Here is a 26,817-nt window from a genome sequence, read left to right as displayed (position 1 = left end):
TAAATGTATTTTTCCATGTACTTTTCTGTAATGCACTTTCTGTAAAGCTGCTTTGAAACAATATGAATTGTGAAAAGCGCTATACAAATAAACTTGAATTGAATTGAACCTACTTGAATCTGTGGTTCCTTCTTTTTGACACAAGGTATGAGCAAGAGTGTGCCCAAAGAGAAGGCCTGCAAACTGAACTGAGAAAACCGCTTGGCAATGGCAACCAGATCCAAAGTGAATAAAAATGGACATCTAAAAAAAAAAAGATACGAAAAGAGAAATGGTCATCTTTGAGTTACGGAGCCCCTAAAGAGACATGGTGGTGGAAACAATTGGGATGGGATAAAAATCTTTTGCAAAGCATTTGTGTTTCCAAGAAACTTTGTGTTCTCTGGCTTCTCTCGCAAACTTTAGCCTTCTCTCACAGATCTTGTGAATTCGGACAAAAACTTCCTTTTAATGTCCCACTGGCAATGTTTCAGACAACTCCACACATTAGCAATGGAGCATTTTATTTTGAACTTGGATTTAAGTATAAAGAAATCCAGTCAGTGCTTAGTTCAAGGAGTTCAGTAAAGTTGGCAATAGCCTATTTGCACAGATTCAAACTTCTCAGATCAATAGCTTGTGAGCTAAACGTTGTTTAACACAAATGACACCTCTTTCCAATCATAGTAACGTAGAGAACAAGCTACAACCTAATTTTCCTCAAAACGAGCCAGCCGGGTGAAATTTAGTCTAAAGATACCGTACGCAAAGGGCAAAAGCCGAAAAGCGTTTCTACAAAAACAGTCAATTACTTCACTGTAACACACTGTACTGTCATCAAATTCAGTCCACACATCACTGGTTATACTACAGCACTTAGTTTGGCAAGTAATAGCACATAAAAAATAAGCAGGCCTACACTTCTACAAATGATGTTACGTAGCTAACATACTAGTTACAAGCATAGCTTTTGCATGACAGGCATCAGACTAACAGTGTGAAGTTATTGAATATTTTTTCTAATAACAATAAAGATTTTTATCTCATAATGTCTTTTTGCATAATTTATTCTGATTATGTATTATCAAACTAAGTCTTGTAGTATAACTAGCAGGAGAGCAGTGGTGTGTGAACTGAATTTGATGACAGCAGAGTTACAGTGAAGTTATTGAATATTTTTCATAAAAGAAAATCATATAAATTATGCAAAAGCACATTTATATCAAACTATGTGTTGTATGACCAGTAAGGGACCATTGATGTGTAAACTGTATTGTAAAAAGCACAATATAAATAAAGGTGACTCGACTTAAACTGAATTTGGCGACACTGCAGTCAGTGTGTAACTAGAAACGCTTTTCGGGTTTTGCACTTTACATCCGGTACCTTCAGACTTGACCCTCAGCCATCTGCTTAGAGAACAATTTATATTATAAAGCTCATTCTGAGGAAAATTAGGTTGTAACTCGTTGTCTACGTTGCTATGATTGGAAAGAGGTGTAATTTGTGTGCTTAACAACGTTTAGCTCACAACAGTGTTGTAGTCGAGACCACCTCACTCGAGTCCGAGTCGACACCGAGACCAGAGAGAGTCGAGTCCGAGTCAAGACCGAGTCCATAGAGAGTCGAGTCCGAGACCAGAGACGGTCGAGTCCAAGTCGAGACCGAGACCAGTGAGGGTTGATTACCTAATTTACTTTTATTTACTTAGAGAAATCCTTTTTTTTTTTTTTACTGAATTTACTTAGAGTTTAAAAAATATGATCAGTTTAGGGTAAAAAGGCCACATAGTAGGTGGTGTTAAAAGCAATTTTATTGCAATTTGTCATGCGCAGTTGCGCACTAGAAAATCACCAATCACTGGGCGTGTCAATCAATTAAAAGAAATATTTTATTAACATACATTAATAATCATGACAAATATTTTGAATTGAACACGAGTGGACTCGGGAATAAGTCCGAGTCCTAAAAAAAAAAATGTTCGAGTACGAGTCAATTCCGAGTCCAAATGCACACGAGTCCATGACAAGACCAAGACCAAGACCAATAAAATATGGTCTCGAGACCGAGTCCGAGACGAGTTCGAGTCTCGAGTACTACAACACTGGCTCACAAGCTATTGATCTGGGAAGTTCAAATCTGTGAATATATTGCCAAATTTACTGAATTTCTTGAACTAAGCACGGACTATGTATATCTTTATACTCAAGTCTAAGTTCACAATAAAACTCGACGAACCACTCCATTGTTAATGTAGAGTTGTCTGAAACATCGCCAGTGGGACATTAAACAGGAAGTGTTTGTCCAAGAGAATGCAAATCGAGCGAAGACACAATTCAATTATTATGTAGTGGGACAATGTTGTCAAAGCATTCTGTGCAGTGGAAATTGTTTTTTTGTTTTTTTTTTTGTGAAAAAATACAAAAAATGAGAATGGCTTGTTTAGCCATTATATTTGAATAATTTCTTTGTTAATTTTTAAATTATTTATTTATTTATTATTAAACCAAGTTTTCCAGCAAAATGACCACTCCCACCAGTCTGCTATGGATAGGCTTGACCAAAGTGAAATACCACCTTGCTTTAGTAGGAAATACCGCTTAGTAAACTTGTGTATTGTTCCCGTGTGCAAGAATTCAAAGAGTAAATGTTTATTGGGAGCGAGTTATTTTCAGCTGTAGGCCGTGGCTAATGGCAGAAAAGAATTGTAAATAAGGTGAAAGACTGGGAACCTCTGTGTTTGTAGTCAACATTTCAAACTGGATGACAACGAACACAGTGTTTTGGGGGAAATTCAACCTTGCTTCTGCCCAATCCCACCAAGCCAAAAGCCATTATGCACACAAGAAAGCTGTTGCCATTGTGTTCAGTTATTACAATAAGAGTAGACAAAGAACAATACAATTTTTAGTGATAAACCTACCCTAACAAGAACTTTTTTGAAAACAACTTCCCTAATAAGCTATTGCTTACAATACATTAGGCCCACCCTATGCTCATACTTTCTGTTATCAAACAGACCATTTGGACTGAAGACTTACTTTAGAAGCAGGACGAATGTCTGATACATAACGTCATGTTGTCGAGGGCTGAGAGGAAGAGAGGCTGTAAAATAATCAAAAGACAAACAGTGAAAAGCAATACAAATTGATAAGCAGCATTACAGAGAAACTTCTAAGTATTTCCATTTTTACCGGTCAAGAAAGGGGCTTGAATCACACTTCGCCATATCCTGGAAAGACTTTGCCCCTGCAGGAAAATAATATTAAAAAAATATATGTATAAAAAAAAATATATCTTGGCAGTTTGGTGTTAAATTGACCTACCCATGGAGGAGCCCAATCCAGCAATTTCTACAAAGTGTCTAGTTTCCTGAGGTGCAATTATAATGTTGGATTTTTACACCAAAAACTGATCATTTAGGAATAAAAGCCCTTTTCTAAACTGATTTTAGCCCAGATTAAAAAATATTTCACTATTTTCTTTAAGACTTCAACTTAAGGCCCTTTGCTATGAATGAGTGACATTTTTAATATGTATGTGGCTTGAGGTAAAAATAAACAAATTGTGAAACATGTTCTGATGCGATGTAAGTACTAGAAGTCATTGTGTTGAGCATGTTGTAGTACCCCACAATAAATAATATTTTAGTTTGGCCCCTGCCCTAAAATGAGTCTGACTAAATAAGGATCTAAATAAAAACTAAGTTTAGGAAATGATCACCTCTAAAAGGCTGGGCACTGCAATGAGAGCTTCAAGAACCTTCTGCAAGTAGCTTGTCTATAGAAGAAAAAGAAGAAACAGCAATGAACACAAGGAGGCAGCAATGTACCGTCCAACTAAACAAACATCACATATATCAGCCAGCTTTACTGTAGGTATACTGTTCAAACGCAGTAAAAAGCATGACTAATCATCTAAAAAGAGACTCATAGTTCACATGCACAATTTTTGCGTGTTTTTCCAATATCAAAAATATCATCGCCGTTGTTTCAGGATGCAGTGTTTGTGCACAAATACACAAAATGACAGCTTTAAAAAGATAGTAACGTACATGTGACTTACCATATTGAACGAGACAAGTTTTTGCAAGACACTGTTCCACAGCTGCAAGTCATAAATCTCGTACTCCAAACAAAGATCTGCCACAAGACGGACAGCCTGGAAAAATAATGAAACATCTATGCAGATTATGCTTTAGTGGAATTGTGAGATAGTTTGTACAAGAATAAAGAAATATATATAAAACACATACATTAAGCTTTAACTGGTATTTATTTATCTATATATTTTTTAGAGTTTACATGTTTTACAACGGGTCCAACAACACTCAAAAAAAAAAAAAAAAGCAATGTCACAGTGTTCACTCTTCAGGTCGTCAAACTATAAATGGATAACTAGCAGTTTTCTCTGCTCATTAAACTGATTAGGAGAAAGTATAAAACAGAGACAATTACACACTTCATCTTTAAATGCTCAAGCACTGCACGGCCTTAAAGCTACACTGTGTGATTTTTACCCCCATCTAGCGGTGAAAAGGTATATGACCATCCATTAAATATTAGTTTCTGTTCCTCTCAATTCCGATTTTGTTTTAGCTCCTACGGTGGCCAATGTAGTCCAAGATTAACATGGCTTCCAGTTCGACCTCGTCCATGAGTGTTAACTCAAACGTAAACGCGAAAGGCGAAGCTTGAATTAACGGGTATGTCCCTCTTTGGCTAATGTACTTTCAAGATGGCGGGGCAACATGGCGACCGACACCCGTATGTATTTTCAATGGCATATTATACACTCACGAGAATACTTTATTACTTGAACGAAGTAAATATATATTAACGAGCACATATATTTTTGAAAGAACTAAGTGTTTTAGCTAAGAATAAACTAAAAGAGTTACACAGTGTAGCTTTAAGACCTGTTCACATCAAGATGAACATTCAGTCTGATTTCCAAATGTGATTTTGATTTAAATGTATTTTAGTGCAAAAAAAATAATATATATATATATTTGCTGCATCCCTGCTGAATAGAAGTATTAATCTCTTAAAGTCCCTGTAAAGTCAAAATTAAGTGCGTGTTCTGAGACTGTCACACCACAGAAAAATTTTATTAGCTACCGAGCCAAATTCGAATGATAAAAAAGCCGGCAAGTACATAAAATAAGCTATCAAAAAAAAAAAAAAAAAAAAAAAAACAAGAGCATTATTCTCTGCTCTCAAATGCTGAGGGCTTGTTCGCTGGCTGCACTGAAACCACGCCCACTCAAGGGAAAGCTGCTGACGATATTGGCTGATACTGCTTTCGGGACGGGAGGATGAAGGCTAATAGTCGGTTCGGCCCCGTTCACCAGTAACAGCGGGTTATCAGTCAATCCCAGTTGTCTCTGACGAAAGTTTATAAAACGATCCCGTGTAAAATGAAAGAAATAGCCCAGTTTTAGCCCCGCCCAAAAAATACGTAAAATAGCAAAGGTGAAAAACTGTTTAATGGTCTAACTCCACAATTCAGTACTTCACAGTTCGCAGTCTTGTAATATGTTTTAGCAATACATTTATAACATTTATGATGGGTTTAGAATTTTTTTTTTTGAATTGCCTTTACAGGGACTTAAAAAAAAGAACCAAACAAAAAATCTTACTGATTTCAAAATGTTGAATTCCCCCACCACTTCTCATCATACTAAACTCTTTTTTAAAATGAACTTGTCTGTCAAAATGAGGGGTTTTAATATTAGTTGCACAATCTACCTGAGGTTCGTTGTTGTGGTTCTTCCATAAACCCTTGATCATGCCTTCTTTTGGGCTGCTGATGAACATTTCCAAGGTATAGGGAATGTTCAGGGCTTCCATCTGGGCAAGGTACATGTAACACTTCAGATAATATCTGTGAAAAAAATCAATTTATGGTCATTAATGCTGCAAATTTATCAATCTTGATTAAAACAAAAAGTTTTTTTTTTTTTCAGAAATAATTTAATAGTGTATTCTAGATGCTGCTCACTTGACTTTGCTACTAGGGCGGTTGGAAAGTGCCTCCAAAGTGTTAGCATCTGCTAAGTGAGTGAGACAGATCAAAGCACGGCTACGATGTTCAAAGGTCAGACGAAGGCCCGATCCTCCCAGAGGCTGAAAAGATGAACCAATGTTAAGAATGTCAGACCTTTACTTTCTTTACTTTCAACACATTTTAAATGATGCTTCAAATGCATGCCTGTTTTGAATCTTCCATTACCATTTTTAAGTTTAGTTAAAAATAATAGTAATTTTTAACGGTTAAAGTATATAAAAACGCTAATTGGTTAATGATAAGTTCAATAGCTTTTTACTATTTTATATTTATAGATCTTTTATAGAAAATTTAATGTCATTTTTAGGGGTGTGACGAGACAGGAGATTGGGTTCACGAGAACAAGACAAAATTTTTACATGATTTCTGAGCTTCTAAAACTTCTGATTGAGGCTGTGTGTGACCTCTTAATTTAACTCCTTTCCACAAATTGAACAGAAATAAAAAGAGTATAAATGACAAAAATAAAAATGTCTCAGTCTTAATTACAATTTCAATCTTAATCAAAGTACTCTCTCAATACTCAATGTGCAAACAGAGACCAAAACAAAGACCAGAGCTCTTTAAAAAAATAAAATAATGACACACATAGACCAATAAATAGACAACATATCAAACCATTATTCGCTACCAACATTAGGTGCACTTTCAACAAATTCTTAAACATTGACATAGACTCATTTCACTGTTTCGGCCCTATTACCGCTTTAGTTCACACAAAACACTTTGTTGAAAACGAAGGTTGCCCACATTTGCTGTACCAATCAGGGAGTGTTGGGGTCAGTGGTGATGGCGCAGTGGATAAGACACATGCCTTTGGTGTGAGAGACCCGGGTTTGAATCCACTGCGAGACCAACGTGTCCCTGAGCAAGACACTTAACCCCTAGTTGCTCCAGAGACGTGCAACCTCTGACATATATAGCAATTGTACGTCGCTTTGGATAAAAGCGGCAGCTAAATTAATAAATATAAAATATAAATACTTCTGGATCACTGCGTATCCTTCCCTGATTCGTCAAGCCCCATCCTATGACCATTACGCTACCGGAACACGACAATAACAGACCAGAGCCGTCGCTCTTGACAGCTCTGTAACATACCGTGCTAACAATAACATGGAGACGGAACTGCTAGCTTTGCTGACTTTCTTAACCTTTTTAGCAGCAGTTGTGCAGTTAAACTCTGCATTTTATATAACTGCAGCCGCCTACATGTGCAAGAGGCAAGCCTTGATTTTAGACTTATCGGAAACAATCAGCAACTGTTTACACTTCTACACGCGTGTCCAGTGTGCATGAATGTTCATGTGACATGTGTTTTCGGGTCAATAGTGAGATCTTTTCTGACATGCCAGTATGGACGAGGATTGTTTTCATTTTAAAACGCCATGTTAAAACGAAAACGCACTAGTGTAAAGAGGTTTCCTACTTACCCACGTTTGTGCTGTCAGGATGGGACTGAGCAAGCGAGCACTTATATCCATGGGGTGCATCTGCAGCAAATAAACAACTCTGCAGTATAAAGAGAAAGACTTCAATAAGACTTCTAACCATGTTACAGAAACATCTTTAATCCATTTGGTAATGTTACATGATAAAATGTTTTTGTATGTTGTATTAGTACCTCAAAAGATCAGGGTCATCATTTATATCAGTCACATTGTCCTGCTGATTTATGTCCTACAGAAAAGGGAGTATGAATTTAAGTCTTGTTTAATAATGCTCCCTCATACTAAGTATGTTTACATGCGTAGATTTAATCAAGCTACAGTCGGAATTTGCTGTACTACTATAGCAATAAATGTGTGACTTTGCAGAAATTGCAGAGTGTCTGATTTATTTTACACACCTTGCCATTAGACTGCCCTGTTTGGCACAACCATTTCTCCAAAAGAATGTTCCGGATCTTCAGAAGATCGACACCATTGATGGAGGCAATCTCCTTGGCCACGCTGTGAATGTCTGTCCAGTTTCAGAAAAAGGCGGCAGAATAAATATCCAAGCACACATACATGCAACTTTTTTTAGGGTTGTTAAAATGTTTTGGAAAGAAGTTTCCCATTTTTAAGATTCTTTGATGAATAGAATCTTCGAAAGACTTTAACATGTCACTAGGTTACTGTCACTTTTGATTAGAGGTAGACCGATTAATCGGCCGATTTTAGGCATTAATCAGCATCGGCCAATATCCAAGTATATCAAGTCGATATACCAAGTATATAATATCAAGTATATCCCATTTTCCCATCTAGTGGTTGTTTTTGTCGTTCAACAGTAATTTACTAGTGAAATACGTTATTGTTAGAAGTTAAATTAAATAAAATATAATAAATCTTATATATAAAAAATTAAATCATTTAAAGTTTTTTTTTCTCCTTTTTTGTGATAATTAGGTTATGTCCATTTGTCTTTGTCCGTCAACAAACAAAACAAAACAAAAATACATGTTTCAGGACATTTTTTGAGAGGATAAAATGTTTTTGTTGAGAAAGTTTGTCTATGTTAAGTAATTATCATTTCTTTTACATTTTATCTTTCAAATAGAGGTTAAAAACCAAGCAAATATCGGACAAAATAAATCGGCAGCATTAATCGGCCAACCCGGATTTCAAAAGATCGGTATCGGTGTGAAAAAAAACATATCGGTCGACCTCTACTTTTTATCAATAAAACACAGCAAATAATGCAAGACCAAATTGATCTTATAGCACAGATATACCTTACCAGGGCAAGTCATCCCAGCAGGGTTCTTCATATGGTCCACCACTGAGCTATGCTCAAAGAGAGCAACAATAAGGCGCCCAGGCAGGCCTGTGAGTTTGAGGAGCTCTGTGGAGCTGAGCTGAGATGAAAGGAGAGCGTTCTCTGTGGCCGAGCGCTGATATTGCAACTGCAGTTTAGAAATGAGTGCCTCACCTCGAGCCTGCACACAAACGAGACAGAATCAAGAAGAGTAATGAAGGATTGGGGCAGACAGAGATTTGTGAAAAAAATGTGGTCAACATCAAGTCCTTACTAATAAAACTAAAGGAATCATAAATTCAGAAATCACATTTTTTTGACAAGGTGTCGTTGCACAATAAAACACAGTATGGAGAACCAAAAATGCAAAGCCATGGCGGTAAATACATCCTTGCTCATTCGTCAAATACCTGCCAGTATGCCAATATAAAATGATGATTCATATTTTGAGCTGTCAGGGAGAAAGTCTGAAATTCCTTCAATCATTCCTATGTGTTTGTTATTTCTTTAAAATGAACAGCTTCTACTTTGCGTGAATGACACAAGGGTGAGCAAATGCCATTTTTTTTATTTATTTTTTATTTTTTTTTAGGTGGACTATTCCTTTAAGTGAATTGTAAACAGTATCGGACAACCACAAGTTCCCAGTTCATTTTTAATGATAGAGGCACTGCAAACTGTAACAACATTTAATGCACCTACATAGCACACATTTACTCACAAGGACAGAGTTATTATTATTACTTTTTAGGGCTGTTGATTTAAACAATGAATCATGATTTCATCCATAAACAATTATCCTTCGTTAACCTTTTCAAACCAACCAATATAAGTGCTGGTCTTCTCATTAACAGTGTTTTTTTTTTTTTTACTAATTATACTTTTTACCATAGACTGTAAAAAAAGATGGACGACGCCCCTTCGCTCTTTTCCATCAGAGAGAACTGAAGCCGCCAGTGTCTCGATATGACGCTGACATCTTGGAACTTGAGTCTGCGCACTTGCTGTTTTCGGGACCAGACATGCGCAGTCGTGAGCAGGAAGTAAAGCCGCGAAATTAAGGCCGCGCCCTCATTCGAGCTGAATCAAACGCAAGCACACGCCCCGCACTTTCATTAAGTGGCCTCTGTCTGCTTCGTTCCTCTCCATTGATGTCTGCTGATTGCAGAACCTCGTTAAAATAAGGTAAATACAACTACTAACCACATAATCAACATTATGAAAAAAAAAGTCCGTTGGTGCTTCAGTGACTACCTCGCACAGAGAACCTGTCAATCCCAGCTGTCAATCATGATGTCAGAGCACAGTTTTTATCATCACATAACTAACTGAAAAAACAAACTTATTTTAAAAACGAACACTTGAAATTACATCAACGTGATAGAAACTACAGTAAATGACACAAACTATCTTTGGAAAAAGGATATGTGAAGTGTAATTGAATGGTTTAGTTGGTCTCGCGTCCCTTTGAATAACATGGGGAGGCAGGGGTTATGAGCTATACTAGGACCGGTCACAGGGGGGCGATTGAGACGTTTTGGCTTCACTTTTGAGGGCTTGTGCGGCACGCTTGGTTTATACCTGTTGAGTTTCCATTTATGAACATAGCAGTACTTTTCTCCATCATTAACTGACAAGTATTTGCTGGAACTCTTATTCTAAGTCGTTCTATTATACAATAAAATAGAAGCAGGAATGTAGGGGTGACAGAGAGGGAGAAGGATCGATATATGATTCAGGTCAGACTTTGAATACTCAAACTTTTGATTTGTTTGAGGTTATTTATTTACTGTAACCACTTTGCAGCAAACTATTTTCATAATTTCATTATTATGGTGTTGTCCAGAGCTGCTACCCCAGATTTACCTGCCCCTAAACATCATATTCAAAAAGTGATCCATGTTTGGTTGTCAATTAGATGCACTTTTCCAGTCTAACAGCTCCTCTGTTTTGGCAACACCTAAATCAGGCTAGGGAGATCAATTAAGCAAATTCAGCAGCACTGACTGAAAATAACTCACTGACTAAGGCATAACAATCACTTTCAGTGACTTTTATTGTTCCTTGCTGGTGGAATGACCAGCCAAATTCAACTCAAGCTGCTGAGTTTTTAGCCATTCTCAAGAAACAGCTAAAGACGCATCTTTTTCACTTGACTCTTAGTATTCTACTATATTTATATTATTCAGTAAAAAAAAAAAAAAAAAAAAAAACTTGCATGTACTATTGTTTGTGTTGCTTCTTTTGTTCTCCTCATTTGTAAGTTGGATAAAGGCATCTGCTAAATGGTTAAATGTAAATATTGTGCTGCTGGGAAAAGGCACTATGTAAATAAATCTAATCCTTCATTGTTGTCATGCTTCGCATCAAAACGTGCAAAATCTTAAAAGTATGAGTAGTCACAAAACCAGGACACTCGACAAAATCTGACCAAAAGAGGTTACTGGAGATTTAGCATTAACATCAGGTGTACTTTAATGTCTTTAAACTGACCACTTGTGATCCAACAAGTTCTGTCTTCCCTTATAAAGTGGGTTGGTTTAATAAATGAGCCATGTTTATCTATTTATCAAGACAGATTTAAAATATATAAATGGTGCACTTGCAAAGCATGGTTTTAAACTGCCCTCAAAACAATATATTTCGATTTTCTTTGGGAAGTCAACATACCTCCAGAGCATCAGACTGCTGCAACTTGTGTACGAGTTCCAAGCTGAACTTTAAGAAATCAGTCTTTTCTGGACCTGAAATAAAATAATAAAAAGTTAAAATAAACAATTTTTTTTTTAAATTTATTTATTTATTTGATAGGGACAATGCAAACAAACAGAGTCAAAACCAAGCATGTCACTGAAGTGTTGCATATAGAGTTTATAGCTATCGCTAATTTTTAACTCCTGTCCCTGGAAGGGCTTTTATACACAATACAACTTACATGATTAACTACTTCAATAAAAAAAAGAAATAATAATAATATAAACATACATACATATCATATACAACTCTTATAATAATTAAAAATGAGTACTTTTGGTTTATTTTTAACCCGTTTTTAAGGCTGGAAATGAAAATCTTAGTGTCAGGCACAGTCTTGATTTCAAAAGGTAATGAATGAATTGTATGGGGTATGTAAAAGAGAAACTTGAACAAGACAGGATTTATTAAATAAAAATCAAAAAAAGTGTTGAAGGGATCGAGTGCTGTCATACCACCAGACTCACCTGCAGGAAGGTCCTGAGCAATTTTATGGATAGTGGCTGCAGCAAGTTCCAGATTCTGAATGCACAGTGCGTGTTTAAAGATACTCTGAGTCACACTGGACGACTCTTTGCTGGGACCAAGATGCTGGATTTTCTTAGTCCGATCCATTAGCAAAGGCAAAAGATTCGTCTTGAACACATGGTTCACAGCTAAAACATACAGCTTATCAAGATTAAGCTGGGTAAAGAGCAAAACAGAAAAAAATTACAGTAAATATCTCCTGTAAAAACTCTTGCTCTCAGGAATGTCAGGTGTATGTTTTTAAAAACTGCACTAATATTGTTTGGTTGTTTAATTTTGATATTTATTCATGTCAGATAATACGTGTAGAGTTAAATATATTATACTATAATGTATAGGGGGTGTGTGTGCATGTAATGTTATGTCACTTTATGGACCGACCGGGGTGTGTGTGAATAAATGCAGAGAGTACGGGAACACTCTGGCAGTGTGAATTAACAAAACCACGCAATCCCGAAGCAGTTGGAACGACTTTTCCAGAATTTCTGTGTGAAAGAGGCACTTCAAAGCCCTTGTTTTATTAGCGTTGTAAATGCAAACTGTGTGCTGTCACTTTACCTACAAAAACATCTGCTACATGGCAAGAAGTTCTAATAATAATAAATCACTGACATGCAAAAAGAAGAAGAAAAAAAAAGAAACATGTGATCTTAGCTTCGTCAACAGCATGTTACCTTCAGTAGTTTACAGATGAAGAGCAGCGTGGGTAAAGTGTCCTCACTAAGTTCAGGAGCTGTTGACACACAATAAGAAAAACAGAGGAAAGCGTCAAATTGTACAGAAAATAAATTAGTAATTAAAGGGATACTCCAAAGGGAAAAAGGGATTAAAGGGAAAACTGTGTTTTAAATTTGTCCTTAAAGGGATACTCCACTTTTTTTGGAAATAGGCTCGTTTTACAACTCCCCTAGAGTTAAACAGTTGGGTTTTTCTGATCTTTAGAAGAATATCAGTAACCAGACAGTTTCTGGTCTCATTGACTTCCATAGCAGGAAAAAAATATATACTATGGAAGTCAATGAGACGAGTAACTGTCTGGTTACTGATATTCCTCTAAATATCAGAAAATCGAATGAATACATCCGAAAATGGTAAAACCCAACAGTTTAACTCTGGGGGAGTTGTAAAATGAGCCCATTTCCCAAAAAAGTGGAGTATCCCTTTAAGGAAAAATTTAAAACACAATAAAGTAAATTTGGAAGTAGTGGTAAAATGAATAAGGTTGCAAAAAGTCAACACACTGATACACACAGACAATTTTCCAGAAGGTGTGGTTGGTCTGGAATAGCAGATGAAAAGGCAGGCGGGTGTTAGCTAGAGCAGTGGGTTCAAGACCGTTCTCCAAAAGATACGAGCTCTCCAGGTCAGTGGGAGGAGAGATTCTTCTATGCGACTTTAAATGCTGGAGTAATCCAACCATCTAAACAATAAATCATAAAAATGTTACAAATGGAACTTATTCCCGTGCCAAATCAAACAGCTATCTTTTTTTCTTATTAATCTTAGAATTTCACTGACCTGACCAAGGGGTAGAAGGTTTGTGCTCTCGTCAGCCATCTGAATAGTTCTGAGGACTCTCTCTATCCACTCATAGTTGTACGGATTTAGCTGTAAATATCGCATTCATACACAGTATACACCGTTAGATTAATATATACTACAACACATCAAAATGACATTTGAGTAATCAAATGTCACTTAGTGGCACAAACTATACATTAGTTAGAGCCAGACCGATATATTGGCCGGCCGATATTAGTCGGTATCGGCAGTTATAATGGCCGATAAATGAATATTTCAAAAATAAAATTAAAAACAGACGAAACACGCTTCAATCATCTCTCCTTGGCCTGTTAAATTTAAAATGTATGTTTTACAATTTGCAGTATGACGTTATATATTGCTAAATTATGGCTCATCATTGACTAGCTAACCTGACATTGTAATTATAAGGTAGCTTTAGCTTATAAGGCAATGTAGGGACTATGTATTATTTTATTTATCAGAACTTTAATATATTTTGATGTTGTGACAAAAGAAACAAGTTTCTTTTTAAAATGCTTTATCATATTATTTTAGTTAAAACTCATAAATAACTACAAATAACTATGCTAGGGAAATCTGTTAATGTTTTGTTGCGCGTCTTTCTGAGAAAAAAAAAATATATGTATCGGCCGATATATCGGAATATCGGATTTTAAAACCAAAAAATATTTGTATCGGTCTTCAAAATCCTTTATCGGTCGGACTCTAACATTGGTCAATGCCTTATGTCCTGTACCCCATAAAATATTACAAACATCTTATGAAATATTTTCCATGGAGAACAGAAGTTAAAATCACTGAGATTAGGCTATCAGAGGTGAATTGTGCAATACAAGACCTTGGTCAGGGCGGAGTTGAGACTGAACACAAGGTCTTTGGTAGAGCCGAGCTGAGGAACAATCTGTAGAGCTCTTTCTAGCATGTCGTCTTTTCGTAGCAGCGACTCTTCACCCCGCAGGGTACCTTTGGCATCGCCTTCTTCAATCTCCATCTCATACCATCTATCTTCCTGCAGTAGTAGAGTGGTTATGTACAGATTGATTGCAGAATTGCTGTCCAATCCAAATGTGCTGTAGAATAAAAAAAAAATACTAAAGTATTACAAAAACAATTCATGAGTAAGTGCACAAACTGTACTGTAAAAAAGTGCAGCTGATTTTTTTATTTTTTATTTTAACAACAGTGTATATACTTTGGAGCTTACTGTTAGAAATGTGTCTTACGTTACTGGTATTTTTATCTACATTTTTCCAAAGCATCTTTCAAAGCAGTTTTATTTTAGTTTTATTTTTAAATATGGGAAATGCTTCCAGTCTGAAAATTTAAGAAAAATATATGCAAGTTTGTTTCTTTCCACCACAGAATAAAACAATTTAAAAGATAATTGTGACCTATGATCCCACAACTCTGACTTTTTTTTTTTCTCTGAATTGCGAGATCATAAACTCACAATTGCAAGTTATAAAGTCTGAATTGTGAGATATAAACTTTCTTTAAAAAATTCTGACTTTTTTCTTGCAAGTGGGAGTTTATATCACACAATTCTGAGTTTAAAAAGTTGTGAATTAAAAAGTTGCAATTAGCTTTTTAATTTTTTATTCTGTGGCGGAAACGCAAGTTTGTAAAATAAATGAAACATTAGCTTTTAAATATATATTATCTATAGTCGGTTGACCAGCTCAATCACACTGATTTGATTGTAATGTTCTATTATTATTAGAATTATACAGTGTTTGGTTAAGTTAAATTTGCCGCTTCTATAGTGCTTTAGTTTACTGTAGTTCATTCACTCTTCAGCTCAAACAGTAATGCCCGGTATTAATAAGAATCATATTCCATTTTCAAAAACAATGATGATACATTATTATTAATAAACAATTGATAATCTTAGAAACCTTACCAAATATGTGTTTTACACCCCATTACAAATAAAGCAAAATAGCAGAATAGCTGACTTGCCTGCAGTAATGCAGTATGATGTCAGGAGTGATATTTTTGTTTTTCACAAGTGTAGGAATCAAGTTTCTCTTCGTCTCTGCGCACTGCCTGAACACAGACTGGATGGAAACCTAAAAAGAAATGTCAATAGACAGTATAGGTTGTTTTTTTTTTGTAACAGTTCTGGCCATATTGTGTTTTTTTTTTTTTTTTTAAATAATGAAATAACTTGTTCAGCACTGACCCCAAGTTTGCCAAGCTGAATGCCCCACTCTGCATCAGTGATGACAGACAGAAACTTTTCTCTCTCCTCTTCATCCTTATACAAAAAACTTAGATGGGCTCCAACCATAGCAACAACCTAGAGAAGAGAAATAAATACAATTTTAAATAAATTTTATTCAAGTATATTTTTACATTTTCTGAGAAAAATTTGAGTGAAGGTGTAGTGTCGCTTAATTTATTAGTAATAATCAAATATATATATATATATTAGGGCTGTGCAAAAGTTAATTGCGATTAATCGCATCCAAAATAAAAGTCTGTGTTTACATAGTATATTTGTGTGTGCTGTATATAATTATTTTGTATATATAAATACACACACATGCATGTATATGTTTAAGAAAATGTGTTATTCCTATATAAAATATTTATATTTATATAATATAGATTATGTATTTATATATATATACAAAATTTAAGCGCAATTAATTCTAAAAATATATACATGCATGCATAGGTATTTATATATACAAAATAATTATATACAGCACACTCAAATATATTATGTAAAACAGACTTTTATTTTGGATGCGATTAATCGCAATTAACTTTTGCACAGCCCTAATATATATATATATATATATACGCTCTGAAGGGAGGGTGGGATCATATGCTTTTAAAGCTGTCTTGCTTTTGCTAGCCTCTCCAAAATTGCCTACCCTACCTTCAATACTTAGGGTTAGGAGTTTGACCTAGCAAGCACAACTAATAAATGAAAGTTTGAGTCACAAACCAAATTTCAGTCTGACCTTTATCTTGTCGTAATTTTGCCAGGCACTGGTGATCATCTTCCACAGAATATCCACGACCGTTGCCTTGGACAAAATGGTGCAAAGTCCGATGGCCAAATCAGAGTCGACCACTCTCCAGTTTAGCACCTGAAACACAACTCCGTTACAGTTAATCAATTGAATGAACCTACATCATTTCATAGAAATAATACAATTGTGCAACTTAAGTGTCTTTGCACACCTTCTGTAACAAGGAGACCACAACCACAGTGACAGACGAGAGAACAGTTTTCTCTATCCGGTCAAGAGTCTGTTTGTCTCTGGCCATGCGGTTGTTAGACTGAAGCTGGAAATGAGAAATACAACATCATCATCAAAAAAAAAAAAAAAAAAAACACTTTCATTTGCATTATATTTATATTGAAAGATGTTATATTATGCCCTTTTACAAAGACTTGATTTTAGGTTCTACAAAAATAGGTTTTCACGTTTGAATGTTCAAAAAACAAAATGTTTCACACATTTTTCATTGTTGCAGCACCTCTATTCCCAGTCTGTCAGCAACGCTCTGTTTAGTTTCTCTCGAAAAGCGCAATGTGCTCTGATGCCCTCACCGTGACCGCGAGTTTCAACACACTACCAACACAACTCAACCAGGTTTCACACCTTTATTTTGCATATACCTTGGGTGGGAATTATTTAAATGAGGAATATTGTGATGTGATGTAATTGTTCCCAGAAGAAAACTCAAGACTACAATCAAGCCATTTCTGCGAGTTCAGAAACCGTGTTTACTGATATAGAGAATAACTCCCATTGGAGTGGTCTTTATGCTTTGTAACTTTGCAGACCGTTTTCAAGCTCAAACACCAATATTACAGACTAAAAGTTGACAATGAAAAAAAAAGGATAGGTTAATTAGGGAAATTTAGGAAAGTTAAAAATTAAGGAAAGTTACTTTACAGAATTCTCACCCTTTTGCTTAACGAGATGTCCATGTTGTTAGAAACAAAGTGCAGTAATATACTGCCGTAAGACTCCATCAGAAGTCGCAGAGCCAGTTCAAGCTGACTGCACTCCTGTAGCATTTGCAGCATTGAGGCCATGGGATTGAGTAAAGGCCCAACCAAATCAGTTTCTGTGAAAATAAGGACATTTTATTTAAATCGGCCTCTAACAACACAATAAAAGTTTAAAAGTATATTTTACTTTTTAAAGATAATAAACCAGCTCTTTATATTCCACAGCCTTTACCCATTTGGGCTTTTCACAAATGAAACGGTTCACCCAGGGTCATTTAGTCTTGGAAAAATGTAATTCTGGATTATGTCCATGTATCACACTTTATCTGGGATCAGTAATTAATCCTGGGTAGGTATGTAGTCAGATTTCATATTATACGCTTTTAATCCCTGGAAAAGTACTACACTTGTCACATTTTCAATGCGTTTAGTTCAATTTTGTGATCTTGTTTCCCCTGTCTTTGTGATTTTGGTTTAGTCCTGTTAGTGTTTCCCAGTCTGTTTAATTAGCAATTCCCTTCACCTGTGTTCAGTTAATAGTCCCAGTAATTTTAAGCCCTGTGTGTTTGTTGGTCATTGTCGATGTATGGTTGAGTGTGTTTGAAGTCCTGGAGAGTTTCCCTTTGCTCCTGTATGTTCCTGTAAGTTGAGTTGTTAAATAAATCAACTATACTGCAGTTCTCGTGTCCTCGTCTTCGGCAGTCCCTGCACAAACCTGACAACACTTAAACAACTAGCACTAGAGTTTAACACATGCCCCTTTTCCATTGGCCCCCTAAAGCTGCTTGTCTTCCTACATATAACTACAGAATCTACAGAGAAGAAGCTAATGTCGTCGCCAATTAAAAGTTGGTAATGTTGAATATGCCCTAAAAATAATGAAAACATGAAAGAAGTGTTTAGGACAGATTAATGCATAATATTCTAATATTCAACAACAACCACAACCAATTATAATAGACAAAGTTTAGCACAACTCCTTCCCATATTATGTGGTCAAAATAAGAAAGACTTTGCCCGGTTTAGGGATACCGGGGCCTTCTCCGGAAGCCAGGCCTGGGAGAGTAGCTGGAAAAAAATGTGGGGGTGCCTCTTTGTGGGCTCACCAATTGCACAGATTAATAGGGGACCAGTGGGATTAACAAAAATCGGCAGGTGAAGAGGTGGGTCCGTGCAAACAGAACCTTGGATGCGGAAATTGGCATCTGGTACTTTAGAATTTGACCTCGCTGGTGGGGAAAAAGCCAGAGTTGGTGCTCTACCAAACTCTTGAATAGTGGCTGGACTGTTTTTCTTTGCTCATGTACACATTCGCTGATGTTCAACCAGCTTTGGGTTGTTACAATGTCATAAGTATATGTAAATTAATGTTCTTTCTCCAGGTTGTCTATACCAAGCAAAAGACTTTTGATCCACTTTTCAGCCAAATAATGCTTTTTCATCAGCCGGCAGAATTTTGCCGACCAATAAATGAGAAACTTGTCCTTTAAGACCATAGTATAAACAATCCCACAGTTTAATAGTCAAAGCAATAATATGATGCTCTTACCTTCTTTGAGAGCACAGTATGACAGGCAGGAACAGCCAAAAGGATAAAGTCTCGATTCTGGAATAAAGGACACAGTTTTATGTTTAAATCATTACATTTTAGTTCAATCATAGGAACAAATTAATACAAGTTCATAAGGAAGGAATAAACAAAAACAGTTTCTTAATTCAATGAATTTTTAAAAAAACAAGCCAGACCGATATATCGCCAGGCCGATATTATCGGCCGATATTAGGCATTTTCCAAACTATCGGTATATCGGCAGTTATAATGGCCGAAAAAATTAATATTAAAAAAATAAAATAAAAAATGGAGGAAACACGCTTGAACCATGTCTTGAGTGTTGGAGTTGTATAGTTTGTCCACCAGAGGGCACTCTACACCGTCCCTGTTGGCAACACTCGTTGAGTTGGTCACGAGACATAAATTGCTTGAATAACAATTAAAAGACCATCCGCATCAGTTCTCTTAACTCAAACAAAATTTGTGACCATCATGTCCAGTTTTGCTGCTGTTAAATAAGCCGAGAGTGAAGCGGAATTAGCTAGTAATATTTACGTTATGTTGTAACAGTGTAGTCCTTTTAACTTTAGACAATGTGACTGAAGTATTTCTTTAATAGCACGTGACAGTTATAGCAATGAGACGCATCATCTCTCCTTGGCCTGTTATATTGAAAATGTATGTTTTACAATTTGTTGCGCGTTTCTGAAATAATAATTTTTTTTTTTTAAATTATCGGCCGATATATCGGAATATCGGATTTTAAAACCAATAAATATTTGTATCGGTATCGGACTTCAAAATCCTTTATCGGTCGGGCTCTAATTTCAAATATCAATTCCAGCCCAACACTTCAACAATTCCCATATTAAAATTTGTTCGGTTATTCTAAGGTCCAATTTAAAACAGTCATTCATATCAAGGCACTAGTTTGCATTCATCACACCAGTAAAGGCAAACTCTTACCTGAAAGTGGCAACAAATTTCTAGTGATTTTATACTGGAGTGGAAGCACTGAGACGGGATCTAGCACAATGCAGTCCTCATTAAAGACATCATGAAAATGGGAATCAGTGTAAGTGTCCTCTTCTCCACTCAGTGCAGATTCCTGAAAAGAAATATATACAGTGGGTATATAATAAAAGTCTACACGTCCCTGTTTAAAATGCAGCTTTTGAAATGTAAAAAAATAATGTTGCACCACACATGAACGAAATTGCAACCTTTCACAGTCTCACACAATTCAGTAGGAAACACAGAATATCTACTCCATATTCTTATTCTATATATTTTTAGCAAAGTGGCTTGAATATCACTCCAGATGAAGAAAGCATTTGTCAACTAAATGCTTCCAGTGATGACAGCTTCATGGAATATATTGGGGTGCTGTCAACACTCACGTGTGTGTAATGTGTAGTATACATAAACAAACAAAGTTTAGCAAGCGTACCTTAGGTAAAAACCCAAAATCTTCAATCTGACATTGTCTGTACACATCTGCAGCACTTCTGGTGCTTTTACACAGCTCCAAACAGTCAAGCAAGAGGTCTGTGAAAGGGAAAATACAAGTACTTCTTAAGTTGGTGTAGAGGACAAATGAATGATAAATAGATAATTTGAGAACTCAAGTGATATATACATTAAGAGAATATGAATGATGAAAGTGTTTTAGTACCACTGTGGCAGACTGTAATGGCCTGGCAGGCCAGCCTATGGATGACAGCAGGGAGGTTAACCTTTTCAGGCAGAACCATGGGGACGTTTTCCTCCAGCATCTGGCAGAGGCGTTGCGCAGTGCTGAACAGAACTCGTCCTGTGCTGCAGTTGGAGTGATGCTGGTATAGCTCACTGTATGAGGTGGAAAAAATGAACGTTCTGTCATCATATACTCACCCTCTAGTTATTCCAAAATCAAGACTTTTGTTCATCTTAACACAAATGAATATATTTGTTATACTCATCAAATTGTCCATTTGCCAAAATGTGCTTGCTTTTCGAGTGAGAAAGTGTGCATCATTGAATGTTTTTTGTTATCACTGTAAAGCTACTTTGAAACAATCTGTATTGTATAAAGCGCTAAATAAAGTTGACAAGACGTTTACAAACATAATCTTGCGCATCTCACAAATTGTATTTCATCTTTCGCATCTCAATATTTGTAAAATGTAGAGAATAATGAAACCATTGACATTTGCTAGTTTACTACTAGGCTTACTATTTACACAGATAATATTATAAAATTAGGAAATATTAGAAGCGGACAGTGAAGTGGAGCAGCTTGTCTGGCAGGATTGTATTCAGATACAGAAGTAACAGGTAATTTGTGTATTTTACCTTTATTTTGTCAGCATTTGAAACTCAAAACGCCCTTGCTTCATTTGACAGAGCCTAAACATTTTTATTTTTTGATGAGATGCTGAGATTTTCAAGACGCCATATTTTCCTCATCCACACGTTTGAAGCAAAACTTTATTATATTATATTATTAAATTGTAGGTTATGATACTAAAATAGTTTCTTATTAACTACAACCACTTTGTTTTGTACTTTGTTATAGACTTTTTGGATCACTTGATCAATCAATATTAATAATCAGGTGCAGTTGTATTATTTTTCTGATGAACAGAAAAATAATATATTAATAATAAATTATATTAGACTGTAGATTGAAACGAATGCTTGGTAATAAGAAATAACTGCCTATTCCGAATGTATGAAGAGCTCAGATGCAAAAGCCTCTAAGTGCCATTTGAAATTTTCTTCTAGAATGATCATTTTTATCAAGCTCGTATATTTAAGTTCAGTGATTTCACTTAAATGGCACTGATAATTACCTATTAATTGTTATTTAAGTGAAATTACTGAACTTAAATATTAAATATACAAAAATCATCATTAAAGAAGAAAATTTCAAATGGCATTTAGAGGCTTTTGCATCTGAACTCTTCGTATATACCTTTTCGCAGCATTTAGATCCTTAAATACCCAGCCATGATTCCCTTCTCCCCTACCTTAGGATCTGCAGGGCTTTCTCCACATCTCCAGCATCCAGAGCTCTCAGTGCCAGGTCTGCCCACAGTTCCTGCTCTGTCTTTTGCAGCTGCCTGGCGAGCCGGTGTAGCCCAGCTTCAGTAGAGAGTGTCTTCGTTTTACCATCAGGATCATTGGCTACTGCAGCATTACCATTCAGGTGACTACTTGAAACCTTGTCAGGGTGTTGTTTTCCTGAGCGCCGCCATGCTTGTGCATTCTCGTATGCGGTGATGAGCTGCTGGTTGAACTTAAGTCTCATTAAAGGATCCTCATATTCTTCTGGTGTTAAGAAGATGTCAAAGTCTTCCTAAAGTCAAAACATTTTAAAATAAACCATTTGTAAATGTATGTCCAATATGGCATTAAATGCCTCAAATCCCTTTATGAACAAGTAAAGACCTGTAGATGAGACATGGCTGTGAACATGTTCAGACTGTTCCCACATTCAGTCTTCTTGAACGCATCATCTACAAGAAGAAAGGACAGGAAACTTTAACGGTCTTAAAACACTCAATCTAGTTCACAATTTTTTTTAAATTAAATTGATCATGCTCGTAGTAGTACTATCAGTCAATTAAAATAATTGAATTTGATTTTGACCTCATGTGCACACTTCTCTTCCAGTCAAAACGAGTATTGTTTGTTCAGTAATCCCTTTCTGTTTAGTTATATTTACTGCACAAGTCTTAATTATTTGTATTAAATTAGAAAGGCTTAATATGTCTTATAATATATATATATATATACATATATATTATAAGACATATTAAGTATATATAAAATATATATATAAATATATATATATATATATGTGTGTGTGTATATATATATATATATATATATATATATATATATATTATAAGACATATTAAGTATATATAATATATATATATATATATATATATATACATACAAGTTTTAGATCTGTAAGATTTTGTATGTTTTTAAATGAAGTCTCTTCTGCTCACCAAGGCTGCTTTATTTGATGGGAAAAAAAATGGCAAACAGTAATATTGTGAAATATTATGACAATTTAAAATGACTGTTTTCTATTTTAATATATTTTATAATGTAATTTGAAAGCTGAATTTTCAACATCATTGCTGTTGCTGATTACACATCAGTTTTCAGTGTCACATGATCCTTCAGAAATCATTCTAATATGCTGATTTTATGCTCAAAAAACAAATTATTATTTTCAATGTTGAAAACAGTCGTGTACCATTTTCCCCCCAAAATTCTATGATGAATAGAAAGTTCAAAAGAACAGCATTTATTTAAAATATAAACTTTTCTAACATTATACATGCCTTTACAGTAACTTTTGTTTAATTTAACTCATCCTTGATGAATAAAAGTATTTTCTAATTTCTTTCCCCCAAAAATAAAAAAATAAATGCTTACTGACCCCAAACTTTTGAATGGTAGTGATTAATGTTACAAAAGCTTTCCATTTCAGATCAATTCTGTTCTTTTGAACTTTCTATTCATCAAAGAATCCTGAAATAAAAATGTAAAAAACTGTTTTCAACATGGATAATATCCTTTTTTAAACCTCATTATTAGACATTGGAAACCAGTAAATACTTGGTTGTGCACTCACCTGTCTGAATGCTCTGCAGGTACTTCAAAGCTTCAACCATAATCTGTGATATTAGCATTTGTAATTTCTTCTGCTATTGAAAGTAAATACATTTAATTCAGAACATATATCAATTTTGCTTATATAGATGAACATATCCAAATGTGTTTAACAATAACAATGCAAACTTTTCATATAGAAAACTAATACTACTTTACTATTCTTTTCCCATTGAAACATTGTCAAGATAAATGTATAGTCTTTATGCAAAATACAAAATTTCTTATTTTTAACCAATTAACACCACATTTCTCTGACACAAATTCTTACCTCTTCAGAAATGTGTCGCTTGTCTTGAAGTTCAAGTCTTGCCCAACAGGCCATTCGCTCAATCACATATTCTGCTTCAGAATGGGGCAGATTCTTCAGCAGCGCAATACACTTCTCCCTCTGTAAATACAATATCCAAATAGGTCACCCTTGATTCCTATCTGAATTAAAATTACTATATCTTAACAGTTCCATGTTGTAACTGCTGATTAGGGCTAGGAGATATATATGTTTATATAGAATATATATGAATTTGTTAGAGATTGCATTGGTTTCATTAGAGGTCTTCATTGGTCCACTTCGATTCGAAAACCAGAGGTCTGACCCGAGACCCGAGCTGTTTCGGGTCCAAAAATATGACAAGTGCCACAGGCGTGGGTCGGGTCAGGTCGGATATATATTTAAATTTACCTGGTGCTTTTTTTATTAGTAGCCTCGGGTAATTTCAGATAAATTGTGCTCCTAATTTGAGAAATTCTGAAGCTAATTTAGGGGCATATTAAAAAATGTTCCCTTAATAAAAGGTATACATACAAGTAGACATTTATAAGCAAAATGATTAATTATTAATTTTTAACTAGGTTTTTAAATATTTCTGCTTCAAATATTGTTTATTTAATAATTATGGAATTACATATATTCTAAATATTAAAGTATATGCTCGATACACTATTTTTTAACCTGAAACACCAATTATACCCAGAAAAAAACATGGTCTGTATAATCCAGGACATTTAATTATAAATAAGCCTGAAATTCACTCGGACTCTTATTTTGAAATGCCTTAACTACTTTCCAGCTCCTCAATTAAACATATAAGGGAGATAAAATATGCGCTCTTAGAACAATCTAAAACATTACAATACAAACAACATAAAGTAAATATTGTCAATTCATCAACAGTCTATGCTAAGCAATCGCTTGGCATAAATGAGTGGTATTCATTGACTGTGAACTGCTCTGAAACTGCTAGCTTTGAATGTTTTCTTGAATCAGTTCTTCTGCATGAGTCAGTTCATTTATTTAGCTGGTATTATCACTCAAGTGGTCAAGGTGGTCCCTGGAGGACTTTTGATGGTTTAATTTAGCGCAAAATGAATAACTTAAAGTTGAGAAAAAGTTAAAAAGAGAAGTGGACAGACTAATGATGTGTTCCACAGTTATTTTTTGTGAAATAAAAATGCAGGAATTTTTTTATACCCTGCAAGTGTGTTTTATAACACCATGGCTGAGGGAGTGATGGTAAAATTGACATCTTTCTCTCGTCTAATGGGCGTTATTCATCTCTATATATTTAATTCTCTTTCGGAAAGTCATGGAAATGCTATTGAGGATTTTTCTTTATTATATGAGCAAAAGGAAATGCAATAATGATGTTTGCTGTAGTGCCTCGTTTGAAGGTAGCCATTTATGAGTTCTGGCTCTATGAAGAAATGTGAGGGTCCATCATGTTGTTACCTATATACCACCAAGTCCCAGTGGAAGTCATACCTTATTAGACTGTATAAGCTGGATGCAGTGAAGATGGTGGATCTCTGCTGGGTTTAGTTTATAGGCCTCAATCAACTTCAGTGAGTCCTCGAGAGAGGTGGGCAGGTCCTGCTTCAGAATGTGCCTCACGAGCATCTAAACAAAGCAAACAACAGTGAAATATCAGGGACTTGCATGAACAGAGGGCAATCTTCAAAGCTACGTTCACACCAGACGCGAATCGCGCGTCAAATTCGCGCCTGACGCGTCTAGTTTGACGCTTGACCACTAGTGTTAATTTGCGTGTCAAGAGCGAAACTGGCGCGCGTAAAGTTTGAAGCGAAATTTACGCGCGTGACGCGCGTCAGAATCAAAATCCGTTGGCGGCCATTGTTTTTATGTCGACCGAGCATTCATCAAGAGATTTACCGCTCTGTATTTACTCTGGAGAGCAGAACAGCGGCGTGGGGATCATCGTCGCCGTATATTTGTGTCCACCGGACCCTTCAGAGCCGAACCGTTTGGCGAGTTTCACCATTTGCTCGCTCCAGGAGCTGCGCTGGATGACGGCCGCTGTCCGCGGTTCTTCCGCCTGTCACGCGCCCAGTTTGATGACCTGTTGTCCCGCATCTGAGCGAGGATTACCCTCGCCCTCATCCATCTAATCTAGCTGTCATTTATTTTTGTTTTAAAAATAAATAGAGCCAGCCTTCAAAAGTTATTAACCTGTCCTGTGATTTTTTTCTCTCTCTCACGTCCAGACACGAATTTATGCACATATGTTGATTGTCTTTACAACATAATACTATTTCTAGATATGGAATGAATAACATTCAATACAAAATGAACATGTCTCCTATATAGAAATAATGTTTTAAGTGATGAAACATTTGCTTTGTTGTGGATAATCCCACCATGCATTTAGTCGTATTACCAAAATAATTTATTGAAGCATCCAGACACTTCACCACGTGAGCAAGCAGCTAGGCTCCTGATTGGTTAACGCAGCGCGAATTCACGCCAAAGTTCAGATTTTTCAACTCGGGCGGCAGACGCGAATTTGCGTCAAACGCGTGAATGCACAACGCTCAATTCGCGCCAACTTGACGCGCGAATGAGGCGTATTCGCGTCTTCCGCGCCGCGCTCCACGCCTCATTCGCGCCGCAGGAATTTTTCACGCGCGTAAAGCGTCTTTGCATTGACTTAACATTGAAATCATTCGCGCCTGACGCCCTATTCGCATCCGGTGTGAACGT

The 26,817-nt window shown here is 35.8% G+C and overlaps 1 protein-coding gene across 2 annotated transcripts in view; it reads right to left on the bottom strand.

Moving 5' to 3' along the window:
* kntc1 (kinetochore associated 1) overlaps window positions 1–26,817 on the bottom strand; it is a 56,201-nt gene that overhangs the window by 9,575 nt on the left and 19,809 nt on the right. For both annotated transcript variants that reach the window (XM_039690610.2, XM_039690612.2), the window contains exons 26-56: window positions 25,582–25,716; window positions 24,091–24,210; window positions 23,782–23,854; window positions 22,578–22,645; window positions 22,157–22,485; window positions 20,821–20,993; window positions 20,596–20,693; window positions 20,112–20,253; window positions 19,143–19,199; window positions 17,546–17,709; window positions 16,813–16,917; window positions 16,590–16,718; window positions 15,800–15,916; window positions 15,577–15,686; window positions 14,456–14,687; window positions 13,591–13,680; window positions 13,324–13,492; window positions 12,747–12,805; window positions 12,012–12,228; window positions 11,461–11,534; window positions 8,773–8,971; window positions 7,898–8,010; window positions 7,673–7,728; window positions 7,482–7,560; window positions 5,983–6,107; window positions 5,730–5,865; window positions 4,045–4,140; window positions 3,703–3,759; window positions 3,174–3,228; window positions 3,021–3,084; window positions 114–243 (exon numbers count right to left, since the gene is read on the bottom strand). In XM_039690610.2, the coding sequence (XP_039546544.2) occupies window positions 114–243; window positions 3,021–3,084; window positions 3,174–3,228; window positions 3,703–3,759; window positions 4,045–4,140; window positions 5,730–5,865; window positions 5,983–6,107; window positions 7,482–7,560; window positions 7,673–7,728; window positions 7,898–8,010; window positions 8,773–8,971; window positions 11,461–11,534; window positions 12,012–12,228; window positions 12,747–12,805; window positions 13,324–13,492; window positions 13,591–13,680; window positions 14,456–14,687; window positions 15,577–15,686; window positions 15,800–15,916; window positions 16,590–16,718; window positions 16,813–16,917; window positions 17,546–17,709; window positions 19,143–19,199; window positions 20,112–20,253; window positions 20,596–20,693; window positions 20,821–20,993; window positions 22,157–22,485; window positions 22,578–22,645; window positions 23,782–23,854; window positions 24,091–24,210; window positions 25,582–25,716 (3,771 nt within the window). The remainder of the gene's footprint in view (window positions 1–113; window positions 244–3,020; window positions 3,085–3,173; window positions 3,229–3,702; window positions 3,760–4,044; window positions 4,141–5,729; window positions 5,866–5,982; window positions 6,108–7,481; window positions 7,561–7,672; window positions 7,729–7,897; window positions 8,011–8,772; window positions 8,972–11,460; window positions 11,535–12,011; window positions 12,229–12,746; window positions 12,806–13,323; window positions 13,493–13,590; window positions 13,681–14,455; window positions 14,688–15,576; window positions 15,687–15,799; window positions 15,917–16,589; window positions 16,719–16,812; window positions 16,918–17,545; window positions 17,710–19,142; window positions 19,200–20,111; window positions 20,254–20,595; window positions 20,694–20,820; window positions 20,994–22,156; window positions 22,486–22,577; window positions 22,646–23,781; window positions 23,855–24,090; window positions 24,211–25,581; window positions 25,717–26,817) is intronic.

This window comes from Pimephales promelas, chromosome 4 (assembly GCF_988280905.1).
Source record: "Pimephales promelas chromosome 4, fPimPro1.hap1.1, whole genome shotgun sequence".
NCBI lineage: Eukaryota > Metazoa > Chordata > Actinopteri > Cypriniformes > Leuciscidae > Pimephales > Pimephales promelas.
The sequence above is the reverse complement of the archived record's forward strand: the minus strand, read 5'-3'. Positions and strand labels throughout refer to the sequence as shown.